General features: G+C 42.6%; 2 protein-coding genes and 1 pseudogene across 2 annotated transcripts; all 3 read right to left on the reverse strand.

Moving 5' to 3' along the window:
* Positions 1-7,507: 7,507 nt before the first annotated feature.
* LOC147573805 (vomeronasal type-1 receptor 4-like) lies at positions 7,508-11,093 on the reverse strand (annotated as a pseudogene).
* Positions 11,094-11,313: 220 nt separating this feature from the next.
* Positions 11,314-19,462, reverse strand: LOC147573806 (endogenous retrovirus group K member 6 Env polyprotein-like). The gene is made up of 2 exons (XM_086690605.1): positions 18,900-19,462; positions 11,314-13,708 (listed from the first exon to the last, which is right to left on the reverse strand). Exon 2 carries the CDS (start codon positions 13,705-13,707, stop codon positions 11,719-11,721), a length of 1,989 nt encoding a protein of 662 aa, XP_086546731.1. The 5' UTR covers position 13,708; positions 18,900-19,462; the 3' UTR covers positions 11,314-11,718.
* On the reverse strand, positions 17,030-17,887 carry LOC147573807 (endogenous retrovirus group K member 10 Gag polyprotein-like). The gene has a single exon (XM_086688668.1). The coding sequence runs from the start codon at positions 17,885-17,887 to the stop codon at positions 17,030-17,032; it is 858 nt and encodes a 285-aa protein (XP_086544794.1).
* Positions 19,463-19,900: the final 438 nt, after the last annotated feature.

Here is a 19,900-nt window from a genome sequence, read left to right on the forward strand (position 1 = left end):
CAACCCATGGATTGAGAAGCCATTTTGACTTTCCAGTCTTATTATTTAAGAAAGCAATTTTGGGGCGCCTGGGTGGCTCAGTCAGTTAAGGGGCTGACTTCAGCTCAGGTCATGATCTTGTGGTCCGTGAGTTTGAGACCTGCATTGGGCTCTGTGCTGACACCTCAGAGCTCAGAGCCTGGAGCCTATTTCAGATTCTGTGCCTCCCTCTCTCTGACCCTCCCCTGTTCATGCTCTGTCTCTCCCTGTCTCAAAAATAAAAAAACGTTAAAAAAAATTTTTTTTAAAAAGAAAGCAATTTCATAAGGCTTTGACTGCCATAGATTGTGACTCCTCTGGTGGATCTGGGCAAAGTGAACTGAAAACTTTCTGGAATGAATTCACCATTCTAGATGCCGTTAAGAACATTTTTGACTCAGGTGCACCTGGGTGGCTCAGTAGGTTAAGCATCCGACTCTTGATTTTGGATAAGAGCATGATCTCACAGTTCACAAGATCAAGCCACACATTGAGCTCTGTGCTTACAGCACAGAGCCTGCTTGGGATTCTCTCTCTGTCCCTTCCTGACTCTCTCTCTCTGTCAAAATAAATAAAACATTTTTTTAAAAAGAACATTTCTGATTCATGAGAAGAGCTCAAAATATCAATATGAGCAGGAGTTTGGAAGAAGTTGATTCCAACCCTCATGGATGAAGTTGAAGGGTTCAAGACTTCAGGGAGGAACCTACTGCAGATGTGGTGGAAACAGCAAGAGGACCTGAATTAGAAGTTTGGGGGCCCCTGGGTGGCTCAGTCGGTTAAGCGTCTGGCTTCAGCTCAGGTCATGATCTTGTGGTTCATGAGTTTCAGCCCTGCGTCAGGGTCTGTTCTGACAGCTTGGAGCCTGGAGCCTGCTTTGGATTCTGTGTCTTCCTCTCTTTCTGCCCCTCCCCTGCTTGTGTGTGTGCGTGCATGCTCTCTCTTTGTCTCTCTCTCAAAAATAAATAAACATTAAAAAAAAAAGTGGAACTTGAAGATGGAACTGAATTGCTGCAATCACATGATAAAATTTTAATGGATGAAAAGTTGCTTTTTATGGATAAGCAATAAAAGTAGTTTCTTGAGTTGGGATCTACTCCTGGTGATGATGCTGTGGAAGATTGTTGAAATGACCACAAAATCTTTAGAATATTAAATAGACTTAGGAGATAAAGCAGCAGCAAGGCTTGGGTGGATGGACTCCAATTTTGAAAGTAGTTCTGCTGGGTGAAATGCTATGGAACAGCACCACGTGCTACAGAGAAATTGTTCGTGAAAAGAGTCAATCCATGTGGCAAACTTCACTGTTCTCTTATTTTAAGAAATTGTCACAGCCACCCCTCTGCAATCACCACTCTGACAAGTCAGCAGCCAAATCAACATGGAGGCAAGACCCTGTCCACCAGCAAAAAGATCACAACTCAATGAAAGCTCAGATGATGGTTAGCACGTTGTAGCAATAAAGTATTTTAAAATTAAGGTATATACACTTTTGTTAGACATAATGCTATTGCATACTCAATAGACTACAGTGTCACGTAAACATTTATATGCACTAGGAAACCAAAACATTTACTTGACTTGCTTTATTGTGATACTCACTTTGTCAGGGTTGTCTAGAGAAAAACCCACAATATTTCTGGTATGCCTGTACATGTAGAAATAAATGTAATTATAAAATAGTTATAGAACGAAGTAAAAGAAATCCCATGTTAATTATCCCGCATCCAGTTTTAGCTGTTTGTCTTGTATCCTCCTTTTTTTTTAATATATGAAATTTATTGTCAAATTGGTTTACATGCAACACCCAGTGCTCATCCCAAAAGATGCCCTCTTCAATACCCATCACCCACCCTCCCCTCCCTCCCACCCCCCATCAGCCCTCAGTTTGTTCTCAGTTTTTAAGAGTCTCTTATGCTTTGGCTCTCTCCCACTCTAACCTCTCTCTTTTTTTTTTTTCCTTCCCCTCCCCCATGGGTCCCTGTTAAGTTTCTCAGGATCCACATAAGAGTGAAAACATATGGTATCTGTCTTTCTCTGTATGGCTTATTTCACTTAGCATCACACTCTCCAGTTCCATCCATGTTGCTACAAAGGGCCATATTTCATTCTTTCTCATTGCCATGTAGTACTCCATTGTATATATAAACCACAATTTCTTTATCCATTCATCAGTTGATGGACATTTAGGCTCTTTCCATAATTTGGCTATTGTTGAGAGTGCTGCTATAAACATTGGGGTACAAGTGCCCCTATGCATCAGTACTCCTGTATCCCTTGGGTAAATTCCTAGCAGTGTTACTGCTGGGTCATAGGGTAGGTCTATTTTTGATTTTTTGAGGAACCTCCACACTGTTTTCCAGAGCGGCTGCACCAGTTTGCATTCCCACCAAGAGTGCAAGAGGGTTCCCGTTTCTCCACATCCTCTCCAGCATCTATAGTCTCCTGATTTGTTCATTTTGACCACTCTGACTGGCATGAGATGATATCTCGGTGTGGTTTTGATTTGTGTTTCCCTGATGAGGAGTGACGTTGAGCATCTTTTCATGTGCCTGTTGGCCATCCGGATGTCTTCTTTAGAGAAGTGCCTATTCATGTTTTCTGCCCATTTCTTCACTGGGTTATTTGTTTTTCAGGTGTGGAGTTTGGTGAGCTCTTTATAGATTTTGGATACTAGGCCTTTGTCCGATATGTCATTTGCAAGTATATTTTCCATTCTATTGGTTGCCTTTTAGTTTTGTTGATTATTTCCTTTGCTGTGAAGAAGCTTTTTATCTTCATGAAGTCCCAATAGTTCATTTTTGCTTCTAAATTCCCTTGCCTTTGGGGATGTGTCAAGGAAGAAATTGTTGTGGCTGAGGTCAGAGAGGTCTTTTCCTGTTTTCTCTTCTAGGGTTTTGATGGTTTCCTGTCTCTCAGGTCCTTTATCCATTTTGAGTTTATTTTTGTGAATGGTGTGAGAAAGTAGTCTAGTTTCAACCTTCTGCATGTTGCTGTCCAGTTCTCCCAGCACCATTTGTTAAAGAGACTGTCTTTTTTTCCATTGGATATTCTTTCCTGCTTTGTCAAAGATTAGTTGGCCATACGTTTGTGGGTCTAGTTCTGGGGTTTCTATTCTATTCCATTGGTCTATGTGTCTGTTTTTGTGCCAATTGTATCCTCCTTCTTATGGAATTTTACACTATGCCCCAAATTGTATGAAAAATATACACACACAGCATTAACATTCTTTTTTCTTGGTTCAATATTTCCATAAATATTATCATATTACACTTATTCAATAATTTTTCCTTCCTCAATCAGTGACCTAGGAAGGAGATATTCTTATACCAAATCCTCTGAAATGCTACATCATATTCCATGTTGATTACCAATGAACCATCTTTTTGAAACACCTTCTATTTATACATGTCCAGGGCTAAATATGTCTGTCACCTGCTGTCAGACACATTATGACAAATAGATCATTAATCATATTGATCTGTGCACATGTGGGTTATCCATATGGTTCTGAGACATGGGATTCCTTCACCATCATGAGCACACTTTCACTATTGACGGGGAATTGCTAATAGGTCCTTGCACTTGGATATAAAACATAATGTCCCACCAACTGTGACTTCACATGCCACACCATATATTTTTTATTTCCTTTTCTGTTCTGGGGCTTCCTGTACCTCTTCCCCAGCGTGGCAGGGCCTCAGAAAGAGTGGAGGCTTCCCAGGAAAAAAGGGACTGGCGAGAGGAATTCTTACATTGAAATGTGGGGATCTTCTACCCTGCAGACCCAGGTGTATATGCAGAGCAATGCTGTGATTCTGGCCCCTGGGTTCCCACTGAGTCCCAGGGACTTACTCCTCACATGCTAGTGCTCCAAGTAGTCCCCACCCAAATGCCACACATTAGATTATGTGTCCAAAAGACTCCCAGCACATCCCTGCTCCATACTGGCCACGAAAGCCAGTAGAGGAAGCTGGTCCCTCCAAAGACCTCAGCCTATGAACCACTTACCTAGAATGCACTTGGCCTCAAGAGCACAGGTCTGAGTCAGAGCCCAGACACTCCTAAGACCAGAATCTGTAGCACAAAACTGTTCTTTCCACCAACTCGATACCATCCCCTCCATGGGTGCTTCGTTGTTCCTCCCCTATTTTAAGTCTCTTCCTTCCCATGGATATATAGGGAGATAGGTAAGATAAATCCATTATTGGTGGGTGCCCAAAGACAGAGGTGCATACCTGAATCCAGTGCTTCCTGTAAATCACCTGCCTGAAATCTAACATCAAGGTCCTGGAACTGGACCCCCAGAACCATCTTGCATGGTATAAATGAATAGGGCTCCCCATAGACCCTATTCTAAATTGGCCCTTCACAGATGCCTCTAGATTACCTGGTACTTCTAGCATAACTGTTGGGTCACAAACTCATGAGCTTCTGGGTGAAATCTGAAACTGGCAGTCCACAGAGGGTAGACAGACACTGAAGAAAGAGGCAGGCCACTCAGTTTGGTAGGTGGCAGCTTCAATGAGCAAAGGAACTTAAGAGGCTTGTCTTGGGTGGCCACAAGATGAGTAGATCTTCATACCCATCTGCCAGAATCTTAGAAGTTTATGGAGTGGTTTTAGCAGGATTTAGTCACGTGCACTGCACAGATGGTCTCAACAACCTCTTACTCTCAAGGCTATGTCGTTGGAACAGCTCCCACTAGGCACAGTGGGCAGAGTGTACATTCCAAGGGAAGGAGAGGGAATGAGGAGCCTGTTGCCTAGGGCAAGCTCTTAAGTCAAGCGGTGGTCACATCTTCTTGATGACCTCTTCCACCAATAACACAAAGTTCAGCCCTAAACTCAAATTCCCTCAAATCTTTACCCAAGAATGAATGCTTCTGGCTGTCTAGGATCTGCAGGACATAACAGAAGAAGCATTTTAAAAACTTAAAAAAAATTTTTAATGTTTTTATTTATTTTTGAGACAGAGGGAGACAGACTGTGAGCGGGGGAGGGGCAGAGAGAAAGGGAGTCACAGAATCTGAAGCAGGCTCCAGGCTCTGAGCTGTCAGCACAGAGTGAGACGTAGGGCTCGAACTCATAGACTATGAGATCATGACCTCAGCTGAAGTCCAATGCTTAACCGACTGAGCCACCCAGAAGCACCTAGTTATTTTAAATGTTTGTTTATTTTTGAGAGAGAAAAAAGAGAGAGAGAGAGAGCAGGGGATGGGCAGAGAGCCAGGGACAGAGGATCTGAAGCAGGCTCTGTGCTGACAGCAGATAGCCTGATGTGGGGCTTGAACTCAATAACTGTGAGATCATGACCTGAGCTGAAGTCAGATGCTCAACAAACTGAGCCACTCAGGTGTCCCAAGTTACAGTTATTTTAAATACTTGATATGAAAAAATTAATTTAGGAAAAATAAGAAAATATAACAGGTATAATGAAGATTGGACACGACCTTGTTGAATCCATTCTTAAATATATGCACTTTTGTATTAGCTGTAAAGGCTACTTCTAAATAAGTAAAAAAAAAAAAAAAAAAAATTAGTGTATTCATTTGGGTATTTTTCCAAGAGAGATACCTCAAATTTAAGGATTCATATAAAAAAAATGAAAAATGTGTTTCATGTAAATTTAAACAACTAATGTCTGGATACACATATCAAATAAAATAGAATTTAATGTTAAAGCAGTTTGCTATTATTTTTCATTAATTTACAATTTTCCAATGTTTTGGATGCAAAACAAACATAATTTGATCTTAAATGTATACTTGTGCATTTATAAACACAACAATCATGAATACACATATGTATATACATTCAAATACAAATACACAGATGGAAATACACACAAGCATATCGTTTAGTGTGTAATATGTTGTACATATCTTTAAGTGTACCGTGAGTTTAAGATATGTTTCTCATTTTTTTGATAGAACATTATATACATATATATATATATATATATATATATATATATATATATATATATCAGGAAAAACAAATTCTTTGTTTCTGATATTTAAAACTTCAGTTCCTCCTATTAGCTTTATGATATAAATATAGCGGAAAACAGTATTAAAATAATTTGTAAAATTGTAGAAATGTCTATTTTCTTCCTTTCAATAGCCACAGGCCAAAAATTACACATCAATAAAGTGGATTCATGGTTTACCCCTCCAAATGGCCATTCCCCCATCACTTCTTGAGTAATGGAAGACACTGCCCTAACCTTATTCTTTACCTCTGGGTCATGGGATTGCACCTTGGGAACGTATTTCTGCCAACATGCCCAACTGGCATCTTTACATCATAGAAAGAAACTACCTTATGCAGATTCCCAAATCCATAAAATTTTATCCCAAGTGGAACGCATTTTTAATAAGCAACACTTTGCACAATATTTTTAAAAAATCTGCAAAATTATATCTCATTTGTCTGACTTCAGTTTAAATGGCTACTTCCCCATGAAAATGTTTTAAATATACTCCTCTCCTTTCATAATGTCTTATTTCAAATGACTAGGGTCTCTGTGAAGATGTAATATAAAATTCATTACTTATCCCTCAATGGCTGTACTATCTGAAATTGAATTTACCCACCAATTTCACTTACTGCTCTTCAGTTTTCAGTTTCTTGAATGACAATCTATATTGGTGCTCCTGTTTTAGGGAACTTTTCCCACAATCTTATTAGCACTCAATGTCTGGAAAATTTGTGTCAGGTTGAAAGATGTATCCTTTTTGTTTTTTTAAAAGTCTTACTTATTTTGAGAGAGCACATGAGTGAGGGACAGGCAGAGAGAAAGAATCCCAAGTAGGCTCCCCAATGTCAGCACACAGCACAACACAGGGCTCGATCTCACAAACCATGAGATCATGATCTGAGCTGAAACCAAGAGTTGGATGCTTAACCAACTGAGTCATCCAGATGCCCTGAAAGTTGTATTCTTAATGACTTCTTTATAATCTCCAAATTGTTTCTGGAATAATCACTTTATAGAAGCTGAACTCCTCCACAGCAAACATTAATAAATTTCAATTACATAGGACCACCTGGGTTGCTCAGTCGTTTAAGTGTCCGACTTTGGCTTAGGTCATGAACTCACAGTTCATGAGTTCAAGCCCCACATCGGGCTCTGTGCTGACAGCTCAGAGCCTGGAGCCTGCTTCGGATTCTGTGTCTCCCTCTCTCTCTCTCTGTTCCGCCCCCACTGGAGCTCTGCCTGTCTCTCTCTCTCTCTCAAAAATAAATAAAGATTAAAATTTCAAAAATAAATAAGTAAATAAATAAATAAATTTCAATTACATAAATATTAACATGATTATATTCCATTTACAGTTGCCATTCACAATATTTACTTAGCAGAAGGTTGGTCATTCTTGTTTGCTACTCTTGTGACTATTTCATAGCTGTGTTTCTACACTGAAGGGGATTGTGAATAAACAAATAACCATTTGAATAAACATACAGTTTACATATTTGTGACAAGTTTAAGTGATTTGTGTTCCTTTATAAGGAAAGCAGAGTGTAGACACTCTGGGGTCATAACTCATGAGCATGCAGGGGCTGACCGTAGGGAAACATGCAGCGATTAGTGTAGAAGTGTTCCTCAGCCACAGGCTGGGGTTGTTAAACACTACCACACAAATGTGCAAGAATGACAGTGCCCACAAGGACACAGAGGTGCTCACCAGGACAAGGATGCTTTGGGTGGCTCTCGTCTCAGGGGAGGATCTGGTGGAGAGATTGTTCCTAAGAATGTATTGGACCTACTGCTTGTGCCTGCTTGCGCAGGATGAAGGCCATGGAGCCACTGGCCCAGATTGTGAGCCCCAAACAGAAACCATCATGGGATAATCCTGATGCTACATACAGTGACTGTACTATATAGCTACTACTTATGCAATAACAGTAGCCATCATCTCTTTTCCTTGTTATGGTTGTGTTGCTCCTTTTTCTGGTCATAAAGAAAAGAACCATAATATTTAGCATCATGTTCAGGACCCAGCAGAGGATGTTGGAGGTGCCCAGGTGCTTCAGAGCTTTCACTTTAAGCCCTGCCCACCTGGAGTCCACAGGACTGATCATGATCACCTGGAAAACAGTCAAGAGGCAGATGGTTCCAATGGCCACATTCCTGCCCACTTTGTGAACATAGAAAACAAGTTTGCATTCAAAATCGCTAAGGGAATGTTCCACGTCCAAACCTACCATGTTTGGGGGATTCCTTTGGAAAAAAATAACTAAGAGATTGGCCACAATCAGGTGCTTGAGAATCAGATCTGTGGACATTGCCCTGCATTCTCTCAAGTGAAGGAAAAGATAATGGCAAAGAAGAGAGAAATTCCCCAGAACCCCAACTATCGTCTGTAATAGAAAGATCAATCTCGGGGCGCCTGGGTGGCGCAGTCGGTTGAGCGTCCGACTTCAGCCAGGTCACGATCTCGCGGTCCAGGAGTTCGAGCCCCGCGTCAGGCTCTGGGCTGATGGCTCAGAGCCTGGAGCCTGTTTCCGATTCTGTGTCTCCCTCTCTCTCTGCCCCTCCCCCGTTCATGCTCTGTCTCTCTCTGTCCCAAAAATAAAAAAACGTTGAAAAAAAAATTAAAAAAAAAAAAAAAAGAAATTAAGAAAGATCAATCTCATTGCCAAATCCCTGTTGGCCTTTCTCCCAGTTCCCAGGGAGCAATAGTCATCTTCTAAGCCAGAGATTCCTGTGTGGGGACGTGAGGCATGATTACATGTGTCATGTCAGCTTGAATTCAATATTTTCTTCTTACTTTAGCTCCCACTTAGAAATAATTGTTTACAATTAACACATTTTAACAGGTTTTCATGTATTGACTGTTAATGTTAGGTACTTTCTACAGAGTATGATTAATACTAGAAAAGGTGTGTATGTACATCCTGGATTCTTCACAACTTCATGAGAGTGTCAGTATGAGCATTTTCATGGACAAAATAAGGAGCGCTGAGATGGAGAAAGGTTAGTGATTTGTCAAATTCAAAGTCTTTATGGGAATGGGGACATTTGAACCTGACTGGGCTGGTATAGTGGCAGTGCCTTTAAGCACAATGCTGTTCTAACAAAGCTAGTTAGATGTATTCTTCAAAATACAAGTGTATATTTAGATGTTTTTGTAAATATAATTTTATACTTGGCATTTTTATATTTTTGTAACAAGTTTCCATTTATGTGTAAATTTTTATTATATAGGCTAAGACCTATTATGAATAAGGTTATAAATATCTTCATAAAATCTAGGTGCACTGATTGTAGTACAATTGTATACAGACCTGCTCCATGACAAGTTATATTGAAAGAATGCACTACTGGCTGTGTGGATTGGCCACAGAAACACTAATTTGCTTTTATATCAGCAATGAAATGACACCTATCACAAAAATCACTTAATGCTCTATTATGCTCTGAGCTATGGAACTTGAAACACCAATATGTGATAAAGTACTATAGAGTAGAAACTCAGTATCACTAATTTCAAGTTCCAAACCAATGTGTTTAGTAACATAGCTTAAGAAAACACATTGACGGGGCATATGGATGGCTCAGTTGGTTAAGCATCCGACTCTTGATTTTGGCTCAGGTCATGATCCCAGGGTTGTGAGATTGAGCCCCACATCAGGCTCTGTGCTGACAATGTCAAGAGGCAGATGGTTGAGATCTCAATCCTGCTTGAGATTCTCTCTCTGCCTCCCTTCCTCTGCCCCTCCTCTACTTATACACTCTCTCTCTCTCAAATAAATTAATTTAAAAAAAGAAAACACATTGGAAATAAGGCAAGCTTTGTTAAACATGTTTACCTGTGACACATATATAAAATGAAATCCCTAAGATGTGAAAACTTGTACATTTTATAAATTGAAATTTCAGAGCTTGTGATTGATATGATAATATTTAAAAAAATTTTTTAATGTTTTTATTTTATTTTTGAGACAGAGAGAGACAGAGCATGAGCAGGGGAGGGGCAGAGAGAGAGAGGGAGACACAGAATCCGAAGCAGACTTCAGGCTCTGAGCTGTCAGCACAGAACTCAACACGGGGCTCGAACTCACAGACCGTGAGATTATGACCCGAGCTGACGTCAGACGCTTAACCGACTGAGCCACCCAGGTGCCCCGATATGATAAAATTTTAAAATGGAGAATTGCTCACAAGATAGTTTTGTGTCTAATGGTCATCTGAAATCCATTTTGTAATATTGTCATTTCTTTAAGTGCTCCTCCCCTAATTCAAAGATGGAAAAATGGTCTTACTAACATCAACAGATCATGGATATTTTCAATAGGAAAAAATTAATGTCTCTACTAATCACGTCACACACCCTGAGTTAGAGAAACATTTCTCCTCCAGCCATTGTCATTCATATGCACTGCTTCTGCAAAGGATTTGATAATTCTGTAGATTTTTTTCTAGCGTTTATTAACCATGGGGGTGTTATAGGCACCTGTAGTAATCCTGACCCACACTAGTAAGGTAGCCTGACTGCAGATCTATTTTAGAACTACAGCCATGATTCACATTAAAAGTCACATTTCATTATCACTTGGATTAAACACCAACTGTCACTGTCAGGGTTATACTAAATCACATCAGGAACCATCAGGGATTGGTGAAAGTCTAGGACCCTGTCTCTCTTTACCAATTCAACTCAAGCATCAGAATTATTCCTCCTTCCTGTGTGGCTTTGGCACTGGACCAGGCTGAAACCCAGAAGCGTCATTTTGTTTCCCCAATATGATCACTTACCTAGACTCCTGATACCCCTCTTTGCTTGCAGACTCTGCCCCCTTAGACTGAAATAGAAATATTCACTGGAGTCTCTCTGGCTGCCAGGACAGGGGGGTTAACACGATGGTCACCACAGCTAGTATCATGTGAGAGAGAGGTTAAGCTGCCAGACCACTAGATACGGACTTGCGGTTCTGTGATGTCGCTTCCCTATGGAACTGCAATTTTCTCTTCACCTGTATCCACAGTGAGAGTACAGGTTTGGGGGTGACAAACTTTTTTTCCCAATTATTAATTGCTGAAAACAACAGCAGGTTTCTAGTTATCATTTCCAAAGAGACCTTTGCAAGTATTTGGAGGGCTCTTTCTTCTCCTTGATCCCTGGAGGCAGACAGGGTCTCATAGGGAGGAAGGAGGAAATACTGAAGTCTGACACGTGTGGGACTAGCCATGAAACACGTGTGTCTTGTCGCGACCAGCGCGACAAACACCGAGATCAGGGTCCTAAGGGTAGGGGAATGTAAGAAAGAAAAGAGAAGCCAGTTTGGGAACAGGAGGGTCCCCTGGGCTGATGGCCCAAGTGACGACTTTATTGTTGCGGTACACAGTCTTTTATATCAAGACTCTTATGGGTCAGGCCATTCTAAGAATAAACAGGTTTCGCATGATCGCTGCCAACCAAAACATTTAGTTCCGTGTACACTGTGAACTTTCTAAACGGGTCACCGCAAGACCCTGTTGATGGATTGCTAGCGAAGCACAGTTGCCATGTTTGTTCCTATTTGACCCGGGGTAGAAAGGGGTAACATTACTGCCAACACCCACAGACCACAGGCTTCAGGAATTAGATTTCTCAGCCTTGGCAAGGCTTTCGTATGCCTTTGTAAGTGGTGGAACGGGAAGGGGAACCACCGGGTTGGCTGAGTCAACAGGGAGCCGTTGCTCAACCCGGTCTTAGCCTGGCACCGGGGTCTGGCCTCCCACATTTCCCCCTATTGTTTGTAATTGCAACATGTGCATCCTGGCTTGGTATGTGGTAAAGGCAGTGAGACCCCATCTCCAGAAACAACACAGCAAGACAAGTATAACAGATATTACGGAAACAATTCCAATAAAGATCCAAAAGGAATGCTGAAGAATATTAAATGGATTAAACCCATTAAGTTGGTGCAGTATGGTTCCAGCGAGACTTCCAGGGTCAGGGAAACTGAGTGAACTACTTGCAATAGCATTTATCTCTTCTTGTAGCTGTAAGAGGTCTAAGCTAGTGTTAGCGTCATGCCAAATCCCTTGCAAATGACGACGTACTTGTCCCCATGTCATATTGGTATATTCTAAAGGGGTAACACAGATATGCTTATATGCATCATGACAAATTAAAGAAAGTCTGGTATGCAAAACAGCAAACTGATCACCAAGATATATCAATGCTTCTTGTAGTGCCTCCAATTGGGCTTCCAATTTACGGTCTATTCGTTCTTGAGTGGCAAGCACCTTGGATACATTATGAGCCAATTCATTTACATGGGATGCTGTTTGGGCACTTTCATGTAAGGATATTACAGATACAGTTGCAGAGGCAATTACAGTCACTGCTGCTATAAGTCCAGCAATCAAGAGTCCAAGAAACCATCTAGTCCTGCGCAGCCGTTTACTGATTTCTAAGGCCAGTTGCATCCCATAATTAGGATACCAAGGTCCTGTAACATTTACTGGCAACATCCAATAGGGAGGTTGTAAGACCAAATAAACCTTCATTTCACTTCTAGAGGGCCCATCTACTGGTAGACAATTGGTCAAAACACAAGCAGGACACGTCAGCCGGTATAACTGATGACCATCTTCTTTCACTGGAGTAATGGTCCCGTCTCCAACAATCAAATGGTAGGGAGGAGGAACACAGGCACGCAATTGTAGAGCTGGAGAAAGATAATATTCTGGAAAACTAAAGCTGTCATTAGTATATATTTTATCAAAGGCAGCATATAACTTCCAAAGATCAGAATGAATTCTTCCTTCAGGGGATTGCAAAATGGTTTGTGGGATAACCTTGTGGTGTTCCTGTACCTCATTAGGAGGTGGGCCCATATCTCTTAAAGGAGCCACTAAAGGTCTCCTTGTTTCCCTTTGTACTTCCAAAATAGCCATAGGTGTTTCTTGAAAGAATGAATGCCAGGCCTTTCGGGAATAATCTGTAATGGTATAGTTTATGCCTTTAGGAGTCATCCTTAATGAAGAGGATTGGGCACATTTACCCCAAGGTGAGTCCCCAGTAAGGCCTTGACCAACTGAGGGACATATAGGAAGATTCTGAGGGGGATCACGCGGTTCAAAAAACATCCATTCTCCTAATAATTCTCTCTTTTGCCAATAAGCGGCAACAGAGCGGGCCACCCATTCAGAATTATGCTCGCCATTTTGCCACATAGTATAAGTAATAGATCGCCCTACTGGTTTCGTACCCAAACACCCATAAGCAAGTTTGTACGGCGTAGACTCCCTTTGCAGGCAGATGGGTACTCCTGCAGAGAGTGCCGTCCAATTTATAGAGGCGGACACAGTGGGCAAAAACCCTGCATCTTCCCCTCCCATAAAGGTGAGATTGGTGTATACTTTGGGTGTGGGGTCTCTCCATGTTACAGGTTGTACTGTAGGAGGACCTACCATGTATGCCCAATAGAGGGCAGACTCCCCGGCTGTAGTGAGAATGCACAGGCATGCCAAGAAGACATGTGTGGCTGTTACCTCTCTACCTGAGGCCATCACTACATCAGTGGCCTGGGTCACCAGGTTCTTTATCTGTCCCCAGGTGGGTGTACCCACCTTATGACTCCGCCGTCGTCGCTTTTGGGGGGGTTCCATCACTGTCAATTTGGCCATTTTTCGGCGCAACTGTAATATCTCTGAGGAGCCGAAGCGGGACCCAGCGCGCCGCTTCCTCATCCTGTGGAAAAACACAAGCATACCCTCACCCTTTCCGAAGGACTGGGTCTGGGCCTCGCCAAATGCCTTCCAGCATATCTTTCCATCTTGCCATCAAGAGAGGTTCTTGATTCCTTCCCCAGCGACGCTCTGCGGCAGTCATCCCTGCCTCATTGACATTTAAAAAATTTTAAACATACAACAAAAGAGTGAGGTGTACATGTGGGGAATACTTTATCTTTCCCTTTAATATTTCCCCCTCTTTAAGTTTTTGCAAATACTGTTTTAAGGTCAGGTGAGCTCACTCAACAATGGCTTGTCCTGTGGAATTATAAGCAATGCCAGTTGTATGCTCAATTCGGAGTCAGTGGCAAAATTCTGTAAAAGATTTAGAAGTATAAGCACTACCATTGTCAGTTTTTATTTTATGAGGTTTGCCCATTGTTGCAAAGGCAGAAAATAGGTGATTCTGTACATCAACAAATGCTTCTCCCGAGTGGGCTGAAGCATGTATATAGCCTGAGCAAGTATCTACAGACACATGTATATATTGCAATTTCCCAAAAGGTAAATATTGGGTGACGTCCATTTGCCGCAAATCATTGGGCCGAAGACCCCGAGGATTAATGGCATAGACCAGCTGTGGGAAGAATTGCGGACAGATGCCGCATTGTTTAACAATTTGTCTGGCCGCTTCACGAGATATTTTGAATTCTCGTTGAAGGGCTGCCGCATTCTGATGAAAATTATCATGACTCCTTTTAGCTGTTTCCAAAGGAGTGGTAACGGGCAGAACCTGCAATAAATGGGTTGCTGCATCGGCTATCCGATTCCCAGCAACTAGGGGACCAGGCAGATCGGTGTGAGCTCGAATGTGGGAAATATAAATTGGACTGTGCCGTAAATTAAGAAGTTTTTGTATAGCATGAAATAGATGATAAACTTCCTCATCTGCTGTCAGTATAAAGGCAGTGGGAAGCTGCAACACGGCTTTGACAACGTATTGACTGTCAGAATAGATATTTATAGATTCCGGGTAAGTTTTTAGGGCTACCTGTACAGCATAAAGCTCGGCCCTTTGGACAGATTTAGTCGTATAATTTAAAGTGATCAAATTTTTATGTTGGGAAGTGACATAATACACTGCAATTTTACCCTCTTTACTAGCATCCACAAAAATGGAGGCAGCATCTTCAATCAGCTGACAAACAATAGGATTATAGGGCAAAATATCTATAAGATTAAAACCTTGTATTAAAGAATCAGAAGGTAGATGAAATTTAATTTGGCCTGTAAAATTAGCCAAGGCAAGTTGCCATTCGATGGACTGGGCAAAAGCAGCGTCCACCAGCTTCTGTGTCAGAAAGGCACACGTAATAAATTCTGGATCTTGCCCAAAGAGCTGAACAGCTCGGGATCTTCCTCTAATGATAAGGAGACAAACCATAGATAGCAAAGGATTAATGACATGCAGGGAGTGTAAGGCTAAATGTAGCCATTCAAGTGGGCCATGAGATTGCTACAGAATTGCAAAGGGGATGACCTGAGGTTTTAATATTATTAGATACAAAGGCTGAGAAGGGTCAATTCTAGTGACTTGGGCCTGCTGAATGGCCTGTTCTATATGTCTTATAGCTTCTTTAGTTTCTTGAGTGAGAATTCGAGGGGACGCTGGAGAACTATCTCCTTTTAGAATATTAAACAAAGGCAGTAATTGTTCTGTGGTGACCCCTAATGTATTTCTAATCCAATTTATATCTCCTAATAATTCCTGAAAATCATTTAGAGTAGTTAAATGTCAGGTTCTAATTGATACTTTCTGAGGTCAAACAGTTGATTTGGAGATGAGATACCCTAGGTATTCAAAAGGGGCTTCCTTTTGAACTTTCTCAGGGGCAACAATCAAATTATATGCTTTAAGGCATCTTTGAAGAGAAATAAAAGCCTCCTGTAATAATTCCTCAGTTTCAGCAGCCAAAAGTAAGTCGTCCATATAATGGATGCAATATACATGGGGGAAGCTCTGTCTAAAAGGAGCAATTGCTCTGGCCACAAATTCTTGACATAAAGTTGGACTGTTAGCCATGCCTTGTGGTAAGACCTTCCATTGATACCGCTTAGCAAGTTCCTGTAAGTTAGTGGAAGGCAGGGAGAATGCAAAATGTTCTCCGTCGCCAGGGGCCAACGGAATGGTAAAAAAAACCAATCTTTTAAGTCCAAAACTAGTAATTGATATTGTAAAGGAATGGCCAATGGGGAAGGGAGGCCGGGTTGCAAAGCCCCCATGGGCTTCATGACAGCATTAATTGCTCTCAAATCCTACAGCAACCTCCATTTATTTGACTTTTTTCTAATCACAAAGATTGGGGTGTTCCAGGGACTGGTGGGGGGAACTAAATGACCTAATTGCAGTTGTTCCTCTATGAGGTGAGCAGCAGCCTCCCTCTTAATGGTAGGTAAGGGCCATTGGTCAACCCACACTGGAGTGGAAGTCATCCACTGGAGAGGCATAGCGTGGGGAGTTTCCAACGGCCCTAAGAAAAACCCAGGCCGAAATGGTCTCTCTTAGGTTCGGGGATATATGGCTCAGGGTTCCCTTGCAACTCTTTCCCCAAGCCTTTCCCTTCAACATAGCCCATTTCCTTAATAAGGTGCATAACGAGATTAGTCTGTTTTTGAATCGGGACTGCCTTAGTCTCCAGAGTCAAATCCATTGCAGTTAATATGTCCCTGCCCCAAAGATTAAGATCTATATTCAAAACAAAAGGCTGAAAAGTTCCAGTCATACCATCAGGCAGTCTCCAATGTAAGTAATCAGAGCTTTGCAATGGAGTGGAGGCATAACCAACACCTTTAATTGGAATATTAGTCACTTGAGTAGGCCATGTGACAGGCCAATTTTTTTGAGCAATAACTGAGACATCTGCACCTGTATCCACTAGTCCCTCAAAAGGGACTCCTTGGACATGCAATGTAAGCATGGGCTTTTCTACAGAGATCACTTTAGCCCAGTAAAGATCTGTGGAGCCGAACCCCTGATTTCCCCGATAAGGTTTAACAGCCTTATTATTGGTGGATATCCAGGGTATCAAGATCAATTGTGCTATGGGAGTCTTGGGCTCAAGCACCAAAGTTCCCATAGTTAAGCTGGCCCAAATTTTTATTTCTCCAGTGTAATCTTCATCAATAACTCCAGGATAGATCATCAATCCCTTAAGAGTCCAGCTGGATCTTCCCAATAATAACCCCCAAGTGTTCCTGGGCAGAGGTCCCCATATCCCTGTGGGGATGGCTTTAGGGGGCTGCCGTCCTTCGAGGTAAATGGATTGAGCTGGAGAAAGATCTAGTCCTGCACTGGCGGGGGTACCGCGGTGTAGCTGGCTGATACCTGGGAGGTCTCCAGTGTTGGACACAATGGGTGAGAAGGTGACTGTGGGAACATTGCCGCAATTGTTTGAGGGGCCTGCGGCTGGCCCCGCTTCCAGTTTCCCTGAAGAGGATTGCCATTACAATCAGTTTTAGAGTGGCATTCATTGACCCAGTGATACCCCCGTCTACATCTGGGACAAATAGTTGCCGGCTTATTATTAATGTTAGGGCCACTGGGCAAACCGGGGGTAGGTGGAATTATTTTTTTACTATGACATTGGGCCTTCATATGGCCCTTTTGGCCACATTTGAAACACACTATTCCACCCAACTTCCCTGGATTAGTTTTTACGTTTTTACCCTGAAGCTGGGCATGCACCTGTAAGGGGTCTATTCCCTTTAAGGCGGCTGCCAAGGTAATGCCCTGAATATAAGATGGTCCAATCTCAGCACATAGTCTGATATAATCCTCCAAGGTACCCTGATTTTTCCAAGGACGAATGGCTGCCTGACATGCAGAATTAGCATTTTCATAAGCCAATTGTTTTACAATAATGGTACCTGCCTCCGCATCAGTAATGATACGACTGACTGCAGTCAAAAGACGCCCAACGAAATCCTGGTACTTCTCATCTGGCCCCTGCCTAATTTTAGATAATTCCTCAGTTCGGGCCCCTGTGGAGGGAAGTTTTTTCCAAGCTGTAATGGCACAGGTATTAATTTGATTATACGCGATTTCAGGGTAATCCAGTTGGAGGCCCACATCATAATATTGTCCTGTACCTGTAAGCATGTTGAAATCCACAGGTATATTAGTTCTTTTATTATACATGGCTTGTTTTTCAGCATTCTCTGCAAATTCCACTTTCCACAAAAGGTTATCACCCACACTCAAACAAGCCTGAGCAATGACCTTCCAATCTCCTGGGCATAACGCCTCCCTGCTCAAATTATCAAGCATAGACAGGGTAAAGGGAGCTGTTGGACCATACTGGGCTGCAGAGGATTTCAAATCCTTCAGCAACTTAAAACTTAGGGTGGAGTACACTCTCTGCCCCCCCTGCTGAATAACAGGGTAAGCGTGAAAGGCAGAGGTGTCTTCCCCATGCTGTTGTGCTTGGTACAGAGTCCACTGCAAAGGGGTAGCTCCCATAATGGGGTAAGGTTCAGTGGACTGTTGATTCTGAGTAATAGGGAAAGCCAGCCGAGGTAAACATCTATCTCGTGCCTGAAAGGAAGGTCGTTTTAAAGGTACCTTCTGGACCAGAGGGGCCAGGAAGGTAGGCCTCCTCTGGTCTTCCAAATAAGGCCCATCATCCCCCTGATCCCCAAAAGGGGAGTTGTCATCATTTTCTGGATCCTGTACAGATAACTGTTCTAGGAGGGGGAGAGGAGGTAAAGGTGAAGGAACCCGTGACTGTCCCGAAAGAGCATTGAAAGTAGTTTCTGGAGGGAGAGGAGCGTCTGAAGTCATTAGGGGTTGGGCTACTTCCGAGCTAAGAGAAATTATTTCAATAGAATCCTGAGGATCAAGGACCTCTTTAATACAGGTCCAAGTAGACCACAAAGTCCCTGGAACAGCAGCCCCACAAATCTTCATTTGATTCTTAAGTTCCTGACCAACTCGCTGCCAATCCTTTAAATCAACTGTACCCCCGTCTGGAAACCATGGGCAATAATCGCGCACCATGTCAAAAAATTCCCTAAGGGCTGACTGAGAAACCTTAATTCCCTTCTCCTTCATAAGAGCCTGCAAGGCAGTTACAAAATATCCATGTTCCGCAGACTGTTTCTGTCCCATAGTTTTACTCCCGTCGTCTGTGCTGCTGGCACAGTTCCCCTACCTGAATTAGACGCCGCGCGGTCCGCTTTCGCTTTCCTCCTTGTTGTCTCCGGTCCCTGCTCGGGCGCCACTTGTTGCGACCCGTGCAACAAACACCAAGATCAGGGTCCTGAGGGTAGGGGAATGTAAGAAAGAAAAGAGAAGCCAGTTTGGGAACAGGAGGGTCCCCTGGGCTGATGGCCCAAGTGACGACTTTATTGTTGCGGTACACAGTCTTTTATATCAAGACTCTTATGGGTCAGGCCATTCTAAGAATAAACAGGTTTCGCATGATCGCTGCCAACCAAAACATTTAGTTCCGTGTACACTGTGAACTTTCTAAACGGGTCACCGCAAGACCCTGTTGATGGATTGCTAGCGAAGCACAGTTGCCATGTTTGTTCCTATTTGACCCGGGGTAGAAAGGGGTAACATTACTGCCAACACCCACAGACCACAGGCTTCAGGAATTAGATTTCTCAGCCTTGGCAAGGCTTTCGTATGCCTTTGTAAGTGGTGGAACGGGAAGGGGAACCACCGGGTTGGCTGAGTCAACAGGGAGCCGTTGCTCAACCGGGTCTCAGCCTGGCACCGGGGTCCGGCCTCCCACAGTGTCTCACTGAATTCTCCGTTCCCTTGAAAAGTTTTTCGTCCCCAAATAAATTATTTCTAGTCTTTGGGCCAGATATATTGCAAGATATAGTGTACCAATATTCACCATTTCTCCCACCCATGTAATATAGGAAATCTAAACAGAGTAATAACTGTAGAGGAGCACCTGGGAGGCTCAGTTGGTTAAGCGTCCCACCCTTGATCTCAGGGTCCTGAGTTCAAGCCCTGCATTGAGCTCCATGATGGGTGTGAAGCCTACTTATTTTAATAATCATAATCATAATCATAATCATAATCATAATAATAATTTAATAATAATAATAGGGGCACCTGGGTGGCGCAGTCGTTGAACGCCCGACTTCAGCCAGGTCACGATCTCGCAGTCCGGGAGTTCAAGCCCCGCGTCAGGCT

The sequence above is a fragment of the Puma concolor genome, chromosome E2, assembly GCF_028749965.1.
Source record: "Puma concolor isolate L17-30 chromosome E2, mPumCon1.1.hap2, whole genome shotgun sequence".
NCBI classification, from domain to species: domain Eukaryota; kingdom Metazoa; phylum Chordata; class Mammalia; order Carnivora; family Felidae; genus Puma; species Puma concolor.